This window comes from Ranitomeya imitator, chromosome 9 (assembly GCF_032444005.1).
Source record: "Ranitomeya imitator isolate aRanImi1 chromosome 9, aRanImi1.pri, whole genome shotgun sequence".
Classification (NCBI taxonomy): Eukaryota; Metazoa; Chordata; class Amphibia; order Anura; family Dendrobatidae; genus Ranitomeya; species Ranitomeya imitator.
The window spans coordinates 28,052,962-28,067,489 of NC_091290.1; the positions used below are offsets into that span (position 1 = coordinate 28,052,962).

A 14,528-nucleotide genomic window follows, 5' to 3' on the forward strand; every position below is an offset into this window, starting at 1 on the left:
CCACAAAATATCCAAATTCTTCAAATAATTTTTTTTATGGCTAATACTGGAAGCTAATTTGCCATCATGATGGCAAAAATTCACATTCATTTTAATTTATTATGAAAATCATAAAATACGTAGTTAAAATTCATTTGTACCATGATTCATTCCCATATCCCAACTGCTTATTACATATCACTGTATTTCGAGTTAATCAGGCAATTATTGCAAAATTTACATAAACACTTAGGGGGTGATTCATTAAGGGGTGAAGTAATTAGAGTGATTAAATTCTGTACTTGAACTATGCACAAGACTCGATCCCTCCCACGATTTAGGGCACAAATGCTTCATTCTAGAATAAAGATAAACCTCCACATACAGATCCACTAAACGGCATGATCAATTGCTGTACAATTGGCCTTTTGAACTTTATTAATGTAGGTAGTTTTACCAACACCCCGTCTACAAACCCATCTGTGATCATCATAACCGTAAACTCTTGGCAGGCATCAAGTTCTGCTTGGACATTGCCAGGCATATATTCATAGATACTACTAAATGGTACATCAACAAGCAATTTTGCTGTGACTGTAATTGCATTTTTGTTAAAATAAATATTACTAAACTGTTGTTCGAAAGTCTTGGGAGAAGTGGAAAAAGATGCGCAGTAATTTATTGAAAGAAATGAGAATAAAAAAGGAAAAATGGAAACCACTTGGTTTAGGTCTCCTCTGTTTTTCACGTAAATGCTGTAGTTGTGTTTTTCACGGCTAGAACAAACACCCACCATAGTATATGGAACTGTTTACATATCCTTTCTGATCCAGGTTTCGAAACAAAAAGTCATCCACAGAAGCTTGTGGGTCAGAGAGAAATCAGTGACAACTCACATTGACATCAATGTATAGTCCATGTTTTGTCCATTTTTAACACTAAGGCCTCATTCACATGCCTGATTTTCTCATACGAGTGCTAGTCGGGCATTTCATGGATATCACTCGTACCTGTTTAGTCTATAGGACCATTCACCTGTCCGTGATGTTTCACGAATTGAACGGTCCGCGAAAACAAGTCTGATTTTGATCCAGATCATAATCGACAATGCAAGTCTATGGGTCAGTGAAAAAACTTGGGTCGCTTCCGAGTGCAATCTGAGTTTCACAGATTGTCACAGCTGTTAAAGGGGGAGAAACTTTTTTTTTCTCCATGTATGAGGAAAACTTATAGCACTCGGACCAAACTCTGACCCAAATCTGATCAAAGTCTGATCAAAATAATTATGAGTTGAAGTGAAGGACAGCATCCAATCCAGGTGAAAAAATTCCTCTTTATTGTGCCATAAATGCGAGTATACTTGAGAAAGATCCTTGAGGTTGAAACATCGCATTTATGGCACAATAAAGAGGAATTTTTTTCACCTGGATTGGATGCTGTCCTTCACTTTAACTCATGGTATGTACTCTTCCACTTGGGTCCAGTGGAAATAGGACGGGCATCCGTTTTTGTCAGTTGTGCTGTCAGCCGCCAATTTTTTTGTTTTTGATCAAAATAATTAGTCCATTTTTCTCGTACGTGAGATAACCAGACGTGTGAATGAGGCCAACTTTCAATTTTTATTTTGGGCATACAAAAAATTACTCTTGGATAAAACTGCCACTTTGACCAAATTCTGTTGAAAATCTGATCCAGCTCAGTGATGAAAAACAAAAATAGCTAATTTCAGACTTCTGGAGGAGGTCTTAAACTTTTGGAAGATTTTTAATATATTGCAGCCTCTTAAAAGTCCTGTAGATCAGTGGGTGATGGGTTCTGAGACCCCTACTGATCACTTAAACAGGGTGAGAAGCACTCAGCTCCTGCATCGGTAAATGCATGGCAATGTACGAGCTAGAAGGAAAGTCTATAGACTTATACACCGCTATAGGCTTGTACAGGAGAGGAGCGTTCCTGGTTTTAGCTTTGAGGCTATCTCCAAAATATCAAAAAGTTCAGTTACACTTAAGATAATGTAGTAAGTGTAGTAAATCTCTTCTACAGAAATTGAATATCTAGACATTGTAGTTTCCAAACCACACAGATGTTCAACTTAACCATACTTAAGTAAAAGTCTGGTAGTTCATAGATACATCTGCTCATGGGGAAATAATATTAATAGTATTCAATGATTTTTTTTTTAAAGAATCTTCCAGCTATCACTATCTTTTATAACCGCTCATATTTGGTTAGTTGTGTCTTAAGCCAGCTATACCGTGCATATTACAGAAATGTCAGCAGTTATCTGACCGGGGGCTGATCCGCCCCGCGGTAAATATGAATATTTAGATATTATAAGCTGCATGTTAATGGAAGATCGGGACAGGGATGGGACAGGCTCTCTTAGTCCTCAAGGCAGTAATGGTTGTAAGTGTCTTTTTTGGTCCCAGATAGTTGTCAGATAGATGATAATTTACCATTTATCACCTTCTCTCCCCCTCATCTATAATATTCCCATTTACAATATGTTTCCTTTTTCACTTCAGTCATGGCATCCAATAAATTTAACAAAGAATTTGAAAGAAATTGTATCTGTCATTACAGCTAGCTTTTCAGAACTTGCATGAATGATAACACCATTATATGACTCAAATTCTACATTTTTGATTAGGTTTCTCCTCTATAGGCTCATTTTTCGTTTCAGTTCTCTCTGAGCTATTGGGTGGATACCAGGTGTCTCCTATAAGCAGCACACACACAAATGGATTCTTGAACTTCTGCCTCTATAGCATATAAACAGAAGCAGCAGCAGAACGGAAGACGTTATAGAACAGTACTGCTCTGTGTGGATGTGAATCCAGCACTGAAGTAAAGTAAATTTTGCTAGAAGCTGCAGCATAATCTGCCTGCGCATGCTTTGTCTCTCACTGCGCGGTGTGCTTCTCACTCCTCCTTCCAACTCCCCCTCTCCATGGATAGGAGGAGGTGTAAACTGACACCTCAATGACTTGAGGACTGTTTTTTAAAGTGGTTTGATGAGTTCAGGAGGTAGCATGGAAAGAAGTAGCTCATAAATGGAGAAAAAAAAACACATTTTTCTGAAAAGACATAGTGCAAAAGGTTTCTTATAGACGCTTGCACTCTTGATTTTTGAAAAGATTTTTAGGACAACAGTGACCATTTAAAATGGGCAGTACAGTGAGAGAGAGACAGTCAATACATAGTAAAAGCAGTAACATTATCAATATATGAAAAATAATATTTTCTTACTATGTGTAGTTGCAAGTAGTCTCCCAAACCAGAAGCACTGTCCACTCGAAGTAAGACTGCATCCTTCTGCTGTGTGGTGAAGCCAACTGCAAGCCGATCAGCTCTTGTACTTGGCCGATCATTTGGAGGCCAGGTGTATGTTATCAGTGCTCCCCCTTTTCCAAATATATATGTGGTACCAGCTAAAAGAGAAGAGGAGAGAAGCTGAAGGTACATCCATTACTGAGCCATAATTAATAATTGTCAATGTGCTGGGAAAATAATACAATGTGTAATATAGTCATAAAGGAAGAAACATAACTCACTTCACAATTCCACTAAAAATGTACCTATTGACAGGTAAGAAGAATTAACTTCTGTAAAGACAAGGCACATATCCTTAAAGATTATTATTATTATTTATATAGCACCATTGATTCCATGGTGCTGTATATGAGAAGGGGTTACACACAAGTTACAGATATCACTTACAGTAAGCAAACTAAAGCTGGAGTCACACATAACGATATCGTTAACGATATCGTTGCAACGTCACGCTTTTGGTGATGTAGCAACGATCCCGCTAACGATCTCGTTATGTGTGACAGCGGCCAACGATCAAGCCCCTGCTGGGAGATCGTTGGTCGTTGGGGAATGATCAGGACCATTTTTTGGTCGCTGATCACCCGCTGTCATCGCTGGATCGGCGTGTGTGACGCCGATCCAGAGATGTGTTCACTTGTAACCATGGTAAATATCGGGTTTCTAAGCACAGGGCTGCGCTTAGTAACCCGATATTTACCCTGGTTACCATTGTAAAAGTTAAAAAAAAAAAACAGTACATACTCACATTCTGATGTCTGTCACGTCCCCCGGCATCCACAGGGTTAAAACTGCTTTCAGCAGGAGCGCTGCTAATGCACGCGCTGCTGCCAAGATGCACTGACTCTGTCAGCGCCGGCCGTAAAGCAGAGCACAGCGGTGACATCACCGCTGTTATTGCCGGCGCTGACACAGTCAGAATGTGAGTATGTAGCTTTGTTTTTTTTAACCTTTACAATGGTAACCAGGGTAAATATCGGGTTACTAAGCGCGGCCCTGCAGTTAGTAACCCGATGTTTACCCTGGTTACCCGGGTGCTGCAGGGGGACTTCGGCATCGTTGAAGACAGTTTCAACGATGCCAAAGTCGTTCCCCTGATCGTTGATCGCTGGAGAGAGCTGTTAGTGTGACAGCTCCCCAGCGACCACACAACGACTTACCAACGATCACGGCCAGGTCGTATCGCTGGTCGTGATCGTTGGTAAGTCGTTTAGTATAAAGGTACCTTAACAATGACAGACTGATACAGAAGGGCGAGGACCCTGCCTTTACGGGCTTACATTCTACAGGATGGTGGGGAAGGAGACAATAGGTTGAGGGTTGCAGGAGCTTCAGTGATAAGGATGATAAGAATGAGGATAAGATAAGGATGAATACAATAAAAGTGGTGACAGGGAGCAAAGTAAAACACCAGAAAATGCTGAAAGACATTTTGGATTGATAAAGGCTAGGTCAAATTCTGGTGATCCAAAAACATTGACTTGTTAGTAGAGTTGAGCAAATTTGTTCAGAATCGGTCACCGAATCTGAATTTGCCATATTCGTGCCATATCGGTACCGTATTCATGCCCAATGTATGTTTGATGTTCTGTTCCGAACATATTCGGTAATTTCTACTTCTATTGACTAATGACGTTCGGCTGTGTTCATCGAATATTACAAGAACAATATTCTCTGCCAATCGTGTTCGGAACCGAATACGAACAAATTCACTCAACTCTACTCGTTAGTACCCATTCTTACTTAGTGACTAGACTTCATTCGGCATCATAAAAGAAAGTGCCAAAGGCATGAAGAATGTCGGTTCGAGAATGTTGAGTGTAGAAGTGAAGACAGGTTATCGAGGAGGACTCGGCTAGACACTAGACCAAGGCAGCATTACTCAAATTGCTCATCCCTAGATGTAACTTTAAAGACATTTTGTGGAACGTCATTAGTGATGATCCATCATTAGGCTAGGGTCACACGACCATATTTTCTCTCATCCTCGTGTATGGCATGATAGTATGTGCCAAAGGCATCAAGCATGTCGGTCTGGGGATATAGGATGCAAAAGTAAAGACCGGCTGTTGAGGAGTACTGAACACTAGACCATAGCAGCATAACTCAAATTGCTTATCTCTAGATGTAACTTTAAAGGCATTTTCTGGAACTAGAATATTGATTATTCTATCATTAAGTTAGAGTCGCACAATAGTATTTTCTCTTATCTGAGAGAATCGGTCCAATTATGTTGATCAAACTCTGATAAGAGATTGATCAAAGTATGGCCAGAGTATGACACAATTTTCTTATGAGGAGAATATGGGAAAAAAAATGTGTCCATCTTCTCCATTCCATCTGTCTGAGAAAATCAGACCGTACTCGGTTGTAATCCGAGTGAGGTCCAATTTTTTTTACACGGACTCATTGACTTGCATGGCCGAGTGCGATCCGAATATCAGATGCAAATCATGCATGCAGCAATTTTTCCCTTGGATAGGCTCGATTCGAGGAAAAAGTCAGACATGTGCACGGCTCCAAAGAATAACATTGGTCCGAGTGCGATCCTATGCTTTGTCAGGTTGCACTTGAACCAAAAATATGGTCATCTGCATGAGCCCTTAAAATTAATTTGGTGGAGATCGGACTCCTGACATTCCTAAGGATAAGCGGACTTGAAAAATGGCAATGCACCAGAACTGGCATAGCAGAATACATTGTGTAGTGACCGTTAATTGTCCAGCAGTTTTTTCCTAATCATATGGATGACAAAGAAAGCTGCAGCACCATCCAAGACCATAATGTAGTGCACAATACGGTGTCAGCTTCTAGTCAGTTGATCGATGCGAGTGCCGGAAGAAAGATCCCTCACTAATCTGATATCGATGACCAATTATAAGGATTGGTCTTCACTAGAGTTGATGCGATTGGATTCACAGTATCTGGTCTATTGGCTACATCAATGATCTTTGGTTGCTGGACAGGAGCCCTAAGAAAAGCCTCCTACCTGACACCATCCATGGCTATTCTTTTGATTACACAACCTGCGTGACATCATTTGTGGATCATGTTGCAAAAGATGATGTTGCACCAGGCCAGCCAATCAAAAGAAGAGCAATGGATGCCGGGAGGTAGGAGGTTGGTTCTCAGAGTTCCTGTCCAGCAACCACAGATTACGGACCTGTCTGCTGGACCAAGTCCTGCAAAACGATTTGCACCATCTCTAATCACGATTTTTAAAGCCTGGAAAACTCCTTTTAAAAGGAGCCTTTACATCTACAGAGCTGCATAGATTGAAATTAGACCATTCATTACTGTATACGTGGTTTTTCTTTCTTAAGTAAACTTATCAGTCGTTTCTTGCACGGCTTTCATCCGAAGCCGGGAATCACTTTGCCTTTGTGTAAACTTCACAAATGCATGCTGTTCCAGTCTGAACATTATACTATTACCCACTCAACCTAAATGCTTTCAAAAAGTGACATAGCGATACGGGGTTGCCTTTTCTTCTTAATTTGTGAGATTTTGTTATTTTTTTTTTTTACAATAGTTGATCTTAGACGCTGAATTACTGGAACAATTATAAGGAGCATTCATGAGTCATAACAGGAGAGGAACTATCACATTTCAAGATTTCCTATGCCGTCCTCTATAAAGTATAACAAATTACAATAAGTCACAATTGGCCAATAATGAACAACAATACGAGGGTGATAATAGGACAAGTCTCTGGTTGTGCTTTCTGCTGTTCCTGTTTTTATAGAACAGCGGCCATCTCCGCTAGTAACAAGTATAGCAAAGTTCTTTATGCTACATCGCATTACTGTAGTCTGTGAGGAATAATTCCAGTAATATTTTCAATAAGAGACATCTTGAAACCATGCAGTGTGTTTATTAAGGACTACAAAGGCATGTTGCTTAGGCACGGTTGAATAGAGGCAGCTCTATTGATGGGTCCGAATCAGGTTGCCCTTTATTTTTCTACAGGGACCTTCACATTTGCAAAAAAAGAAGAGAAACAATTAGTCCAAGGGTGTCTTTTGTTGGAAAACAAACAAGCTCCCTACTGTTCTGTTAACGGGGTGGATTGTGGCATGAAGAAGTACTTGGCAGTTACTTAACTTGAAGCCCATGCGCCCCAATGCAAAATCTTTAACGGAAGCTCCAATTATTGTAAAACTTTAATAGTATTGCTCTTTTCATATAGGCTAAAGGGATTTCTTTGGCCCCTTAGCCTCCAGGACCTGGGTGTGATTGCAACCCCTGCACCCATTGCAGTTACGCCTCTGGTACTAGGAATGGTTCCCATTTTGAACCTGCTATGGTGCAGACTCTACTCTGTCCGCCCCAGTAGAGATGCCACGTGATTATCCTGGATGTATTTAGGGGGGAAACTACAAAGCTCAATGAATTTTGGCATTTGCCTAGGCTAGGATCAGAGGTGTACATTCTATAGAGACAGACGAGACAGATACTATGGGGCCTGAGACAAAGAGGTCTAAATAAGGTTGACCCATAATTCTCCATAGAAACCTTCACATTTGGAAATAAGAAAAGAAGCATGCAGCTTTAGGGCCACAAATCCTTTTTTTTTACCTCTAAAGCACCAACAATCACCCTCCTGCTCTGTTGCCAAGATGGATTTCGGCTGTGGTGTACACTCTACCTCATGTCCATCCGGGTGGAGGTGCAGTGTGACTAAACTCCGAGGAATTCATGGAGAAATCCCAAATGTCAATTGAATGACTCTCGCCTTCTAATGGACAAAGGTATAGAAACCATACAGAGAAGATAACGGTTATAGAACACATGAAAAAAGGGATTCAAGTCCACAGAGACCTTCACGTTTGGAAATGAAGAAAGATTAATGTAGCCTTAGGGCCAGCTGACCCTCTTGTTAGATGAGCAATTAAAGGATGGAATGTGACTGGTAATGATCGAATGGCCTCAACTAGCCGCCATTTTGCAAAATCTGCTCATAGCAAATTGCAAGAATTCATATTCTTAATTGAATAACAAACGACTATTGCCTAGGCAAGGATTAAAGGATTACACAGCATAGAGATAGAGAAGATGGATGATATGAGGACTATGAAGAAAAGGACATAAGTTAGGTTGCTTCACATTTGGAAATAAGAAAAGAGATCCCAAGCTTCTTTTGTAAGCATATCAACAAGATAGATATTGACATGAACCAGTACCAAGAATGGTTCCCATTGTGCTCATGTTATGGGACGCACAGCCCTCCATGTCCAACCCAGTGGAGGTGCAGTATGATTATGCTCATGGTGTTCAGCTAGACAACCACAAATCTCTCTTAAATAATGGCTCAGTTTTAGCAATCTTCTTTGAACATCTTGTAAGCCCCACAACTACCACTTTTACTGAAAATCCTCGTGCTTCTGTACAGAGATACAAGCCTTCATGACACTCCATTTGCTTAATTCATCTAAATCCTTAATCCTAATAAAATGGAAGTCTTAGCAACCACCAACAGTGAGTAAATCAGGAAATAAAGCATCATGGCCCTATCGTTTGACAAACATTCATTTCGCAGCAAATCTAATTATGAACTCTCTGGTGACTGCTACTCTTCCTCCCAACATGAATATCTGGTATCAGGAGAAGAAATATTTTAATACTATGATATAAATATTTATGTTCTATGCTGAAATGGGCACATTTTACTAATGAAAATATATTCATATCACACGTACTGTAAAATATGAAGCGGATGTTTGGCCGATACACAACAGATATTGGGTCTTTGTTCCAAATTCTGTAGACGGAGGTAAAATTATACCATACTGGCCAACTTTCAGGAATTAGCATCTGGTATGTGACTGGCTGCTGGGAGCAAAATATTTTTGGCATCTTTGTCTACCAGACTAATTTTCCCCCTTTAAGCCTATCCGTTCATTCATTCTCCATTATTAATGTTATGCACAAGAAAATTTCTAGAAACTTTAGCTGTGCAAGGGAGATTGGCTTTCCTGGAGGTGGTTTTAGTTGTGTATGGGAGATTTGTCAACTTCTCCGATAGTCTGGGATGTTTTCTTTTTTTGTGGAAGCCTCATGGGTGTTCTAGAAAAGTTGGTTGGCAAGAATAGATTATATCTAGAAGACCCAAAATCAGTTTTATAATTTTTTAATAGGAGTGGACACATGGATCCAAGGTGGAATTGTTACTTTTTTCTTCTTTCGGCATAATAGTTTTTGCAAACCTCCCTACCTAATAGAATTCTCCCCAGTTAATTAGCTGCCCCTGTCAACAGATAGTCACCTACTGGACCACCAGTGTTCCTCCACACCATTTCTGTATCCCTCACCTGTCTTTTTGCTTCCTTTCTTGGCAAGAGATGTCCTGTGGTTGGCTGCAGTCATAACATAAGTTGTTGGCTGCCGTCGTAACATTTCAACCAAACACATCACCTAGCTCTCTCTTCTGGCTTTGATGGAACGCCAACGCTGCAGTTAATCAGTAGCTGAAGCAGTCATTTGACGGAAGAGGAAGCAAGTAGACCAATGAAAGACCCCACCTGCCACCAGTGCGGAAGAATGGTGCTTGTGCATTAGCAGAGTATATGTTTCATTTATATTAAGACCATGATGGTCACATTTGTACAGTGAAACATTGTAGTGGAGAGTCTATTGAAACCGCTCCATCAGTGGTCGGCTCGTGCACACCACCATAACATTTGGACAAGTGCTATCTGTCGTTTTGACGGATAGCACTTGTCCCCATCTTATTCTGTGGGGCCATGCACATGTCTGGCTTTTTTCTTGGGACTGAGTCGGACCGAGGAAAAAATATCGCAATATGCCTCCGAGAACCGGATGACACTCGCCTGTTCAACTTTATGGGTCCATAGAAAAAATTTGGATCGCTCTAGGATGACATTCAAGTGCGGTCCTATTTTCATAGGCTGACAATATAGAAAAGGCGTGAGAAACTTTTTTTTTTCCAGCTCTGAGAAAATCGGGCCACACTCTGATCAAATTCTGAGAGTCTGATCAGTGTGTGATAAGCAAAATCTGTCCGATTTTCTCGGGTGATAGAAAAAGAGTTACTCAACCCTAGTCTAAAGCAGGTCGTATTTTCCCTCAAATTAGTATTTTGTCATCTATTTCATCCCATTTCAATAATATTGAGTAAAAATAAGCCCCGAGGGAAGCATCAGAGGTTTGCTAAAAAAAAAAAAATTGATTTTGCCCAGAGAACCGGTAGCCCACGAAGATGAGGTCAACACTTTGCTTATAATTTCGATTTGTGTCAAGCAATAGCAAATAAATCTCAGATTCGTACCCTTCCCCCATCCAACTACTTGAGACCTGCACATTTACATTGCCCCTACAGTTAGCAGCATCGGGTTTTGCCTCCACCTACGCATCCAAGGCTCCATCCAGCTGTGGGAATCGCTGGATACAGATGTTACAGAGCCCCATAGAGATTAGGCACTGAATACAAGTGAGTGGGTGAATATAAATTAACATTGCATTTCCTTCTAACGGTAGGCACTACGCGAGGATGCAACATGGTATAACGCATTACTGGGTGAGTCTGCAGTCAGGCAGATATTATCATTCTACGATAATACACGACAATGTCCTGCAGTCCCACTTCTGCAGTGCTGTGTGATGCCAGACGTTAAAAGAAGCCATTGTGTTAGCATACGGCTCCCGGCTTATGTTTGTTTACAATAATCAAGAAATTGGTTTTACCGTTTTTTTTTTTTTTGTAGTGTCTTAATAAGGGAGCTGACAAGGTTAGATGAATGTGTTCTATGTTTATCACCTAAACAGCAGTATGAGCTTTAAGAGCTCATTTTACCAAAACTAAGACTATCAGACTGGGACAGATTAATGGAACGCAAGAATACAGCCATAGATCAATAACCACAGTTGCTATAGTAATGCCATTTATGTTCTATCTACATCCAAGCACTGTAGTCATACACATTGCTGATTTATAAAAAAACAAAAAACAAACAGCCATTCCATTCTAAAAAGGTTTATCTTAAACCCACAAAGTTGTATTCATCTACACAAAAGCCGACGGAATTGTTACTTCTTTCCCGTTTCGGCATAATAGTTTTTGCTAACCTCCCTACCTAATAGAATTCTCCCCAGTTAATTAGTGGCCCCCGTCGTGAGCACAGTGATGTAGGAAAGAGAGGGAAGAGAAGCTCGCCTTTAATTAAAAAATGATAACGAGCTCCAATTTTGCAAGGAGGGAAAAAAAGGGGGGAGGTGGTGGGAGGAGAAAATCAGGGGAAGAAAATGCACACATAAAAAAAAAAAGAAACATAAAAATCAGACAGAAAGAAAAAATAAAAGACAGCAGCAAGACGAGAAAGGCGGAAGAATACATGATTGAACTTAAGAGTTAATGACCTCTAGTACAAGAATAAAATCAGAGAGAGGGTGGAATAAAAGAAGCACGGGCTCGGGAGGAGAACATTAGATTGGATAATGTCTTCTAAAGTAGAGCTTTAATGAAGTGTAAAGATGATGGAAATAGAAAGAAAAATAAGTTATTAAGTAGGACATGGGAATGACCAAGGACAATTGCTTACTCCTCCTGACTTGCATGCGCGGCCAGGAACCCAAGACTAACATGAATGATTGAACTACTGAGGAAGGGCTAGCGTGGTAATTCTTGTGGGTTACGAGGATCACAGGTTTTCCTATGTAACGCTAGGTCTAGAAGAAGTAAGAAATGCCATTTTACCCCATTCTACATGTGGAGTAAACGTGCATATAACTTTATTTCCTTAAAATATATACAGTAAATGTAACACACCTGTCCCGCGTATCCCGGTCTCTGCTCCCTTCTCCTCTGTCCACCCCCTCTGTTGTGCTACATGTTGAGTTTTGCAGGTTGCCCGACATGAATCTTTGACATCATCTCCCTAGACCTAGTTAAGGCCCATTGACACACAGCTGTGTCTTTAGATTGTGTTTCAAGACTTTGGTTGGGGTACTCCACCTCCGGGGATCACCGTGCTAACCTGCTTATTTCCTTGCTAACTTTACTTCATCCAGTTGCTCCCTAGTTTCCTGAGTGTACCTTGTCCTCACCCCCAGGTGCCATCCTGTCAGTTGCACCGATGCCTAGTGACTATGTACCCACTTGGACATAGGTTTAGTGGGTCCACTTCACAAAGTGAGACAATAAAATTCCCATGCACTACTGCTTAACTTGGAGCAGTTCTTCACCAAACCGCTGATTGATCCAAGTATAAAAATTTGAGGTACCAGAATGATTCATCAGGAATATTCTCTACTAGCTGAAGAGCCCGGCGTTGCCTGGGCATAGTAAATATCTGTGGTTAGTTATAGCACCTCACTTCTCTTATTTTCCCATCACGCCTCTCATTTTCCCCTTCACATCTTTCATTTTCCCCCTCACATCTCTCATTTTCTCCCTCACTCCTCTCATTCCTCCCTAACACTTGTCATTTTGACCTCACATCTGTCATTTTCTGATCACTCCACTATTTTCCCTCACTCCTCTCATTTTGCACTCACACCTTTTCATTTTCACCTCACACCTCTCATTTTCCCCTCAGCATATACATGCTTGTCATCTCCCTTATATATAGTATACACCTGTATGTCATCTCCTGTATATAGTATATACCTGTATGTCATCTCCTGTATATAGTATATACCTGTATGTAATCTCCCCTGTATATAGTATATACCTGTATGTCATCTCCCCTGTAAATAGTATATACCTGCTGTATGTCATCTCCTCCTGTATATACCTATGTGTCATCTCCTCTTTTATATAGTATATACCTGTATGTCATCTCCTCCTGTACAGGTCCTTCTCAAAAAATTAGCATATAGTGTTAAATTTCATTATTTACCATAATGTAATGATTACAATTAAACTTTCATATATTATAGATTCATTATCCACCAACTAAAATTTGTCAGGTCTTTTATTGTTTTAATACTGATGATTTTGGCATACAACTCCTGATAACCCAAAAAACCTGTCTCAATAAATTAGCATATCAAGAAAAGGTTCTCTAAACGACCTATTACCCTAATCTTCTGAATCAACTAATTAACTCTAAACACATGCAAAAGATACCTGAGGCTTTTATAAACTCCCTGCCTGGTTCATTACTCAAAACCCCCATCATGGGTAAGACTAGCGACCTGACAGATGTCAAGAAGGCCATCATTGACACCCTCAAGCAAGAGGGTAAGACCCAGAAAGAAATTTCTCAACAAATAGGCTGTTCCCAGAGTGCTGTATCAAGGCACCTCAATGGTAAGTCTGTTGGAAGGAAACAATGTGGCAGAAAACGCTGTACAACGAGAAGAGGAGACCGGACCCTGAGGAAGATTGTGGAGAAGGACCGATTCCAGACCTTGGGGAACCTGAGGAAGCAGTGGACTGAGTCTGGTGTGGAAACATCCAGAGCCACCGTGCACAGGCGTGTGCAGGAAATGGGCTACAGGTGCCGCATTCCCCAGGTAAAGCCACTTTTGAACCATAAACAGCGGCAGAGGCGCCTGACCTGGGCTACAGAGAAGCAGCACTGGACTGTTGCTAAGTGGTCCCAAGTACTTTTTTCTGATGAAAGCAAATTTTGCATGTCATTCGGAAATCAAGGTGCCAGAGTCTGGAGGAAGACTGGGGAGAAGGAAATGCCAAAATGCCTGAAGTCCAGTGTCAAGTACCCACAGTCAGTGATGGTGTGGGGTGCCATGTCAGCTGCTGGTGTTGGTCCACTGTGTTTCATCAAGGGCAGGGTCAATGCAGCTAGCTATCAGGAGATTTTGGAGCAATTCATGCTTCCATCGGCTGAAATGCTTTATGGAGATGAAGATTTCATTTTTCAGCACGACCTGGCACCTGCTCACAGTGCCAAAACCACTGGTAAATGGTTTACTGACCATGGTATTACTGTGCTCAATTGGCCTGCCAACTCTCCTGACCTGAACCCCATAGAGAATCTGTGGGATATTGTGAAGAAAAAGTTGAGAGACGCAAGACCCAACACTCTGGATGAGCTTAAGGCCGCTATTGAAGCATCCTGGGCCTCCATAACATCTCAGCAGTGTCACAGGCTGATTGCCTCCATGCCACGCCGCATTGAAGCAGTCATTTCTGCCAAAGGATTCCCGACCAAGTATTGAGTGCATAACTGAACATTATTATTTGTTGTTTTTTTTGTTTGTTATTAAAAAACACTTTTATTTGATTGGATGGGTGA

At 40.9% G+C, this 14,528-nt stretch overlaps 1 protein-coding gene across 37 annotated transcripts in view; it reads right to left on the reverse strand.

The window, feature by feature from the left end:
- Positions 1-14,528, reverse strand: part of NRXN2 (neurexin 2) — a 724,697-nt gene that overhangs the window by 141,298 nt on the left and 568,871 nt on the right. For all 37 annotated transcript variants that reach the window (XM_069738695.1, XM_069738707.1, XM_069738688.1 and 34 more), the window contains one exon: positions 3,229-3,410. In XM_069738695.1, coding sequence (XP_069594796.1) covers positions 3,229-3,410 — 182 coding nt within the window. The remainder of the gene's footprint in view (positions 1-3,228; positions 3,411-14,528) is intronic.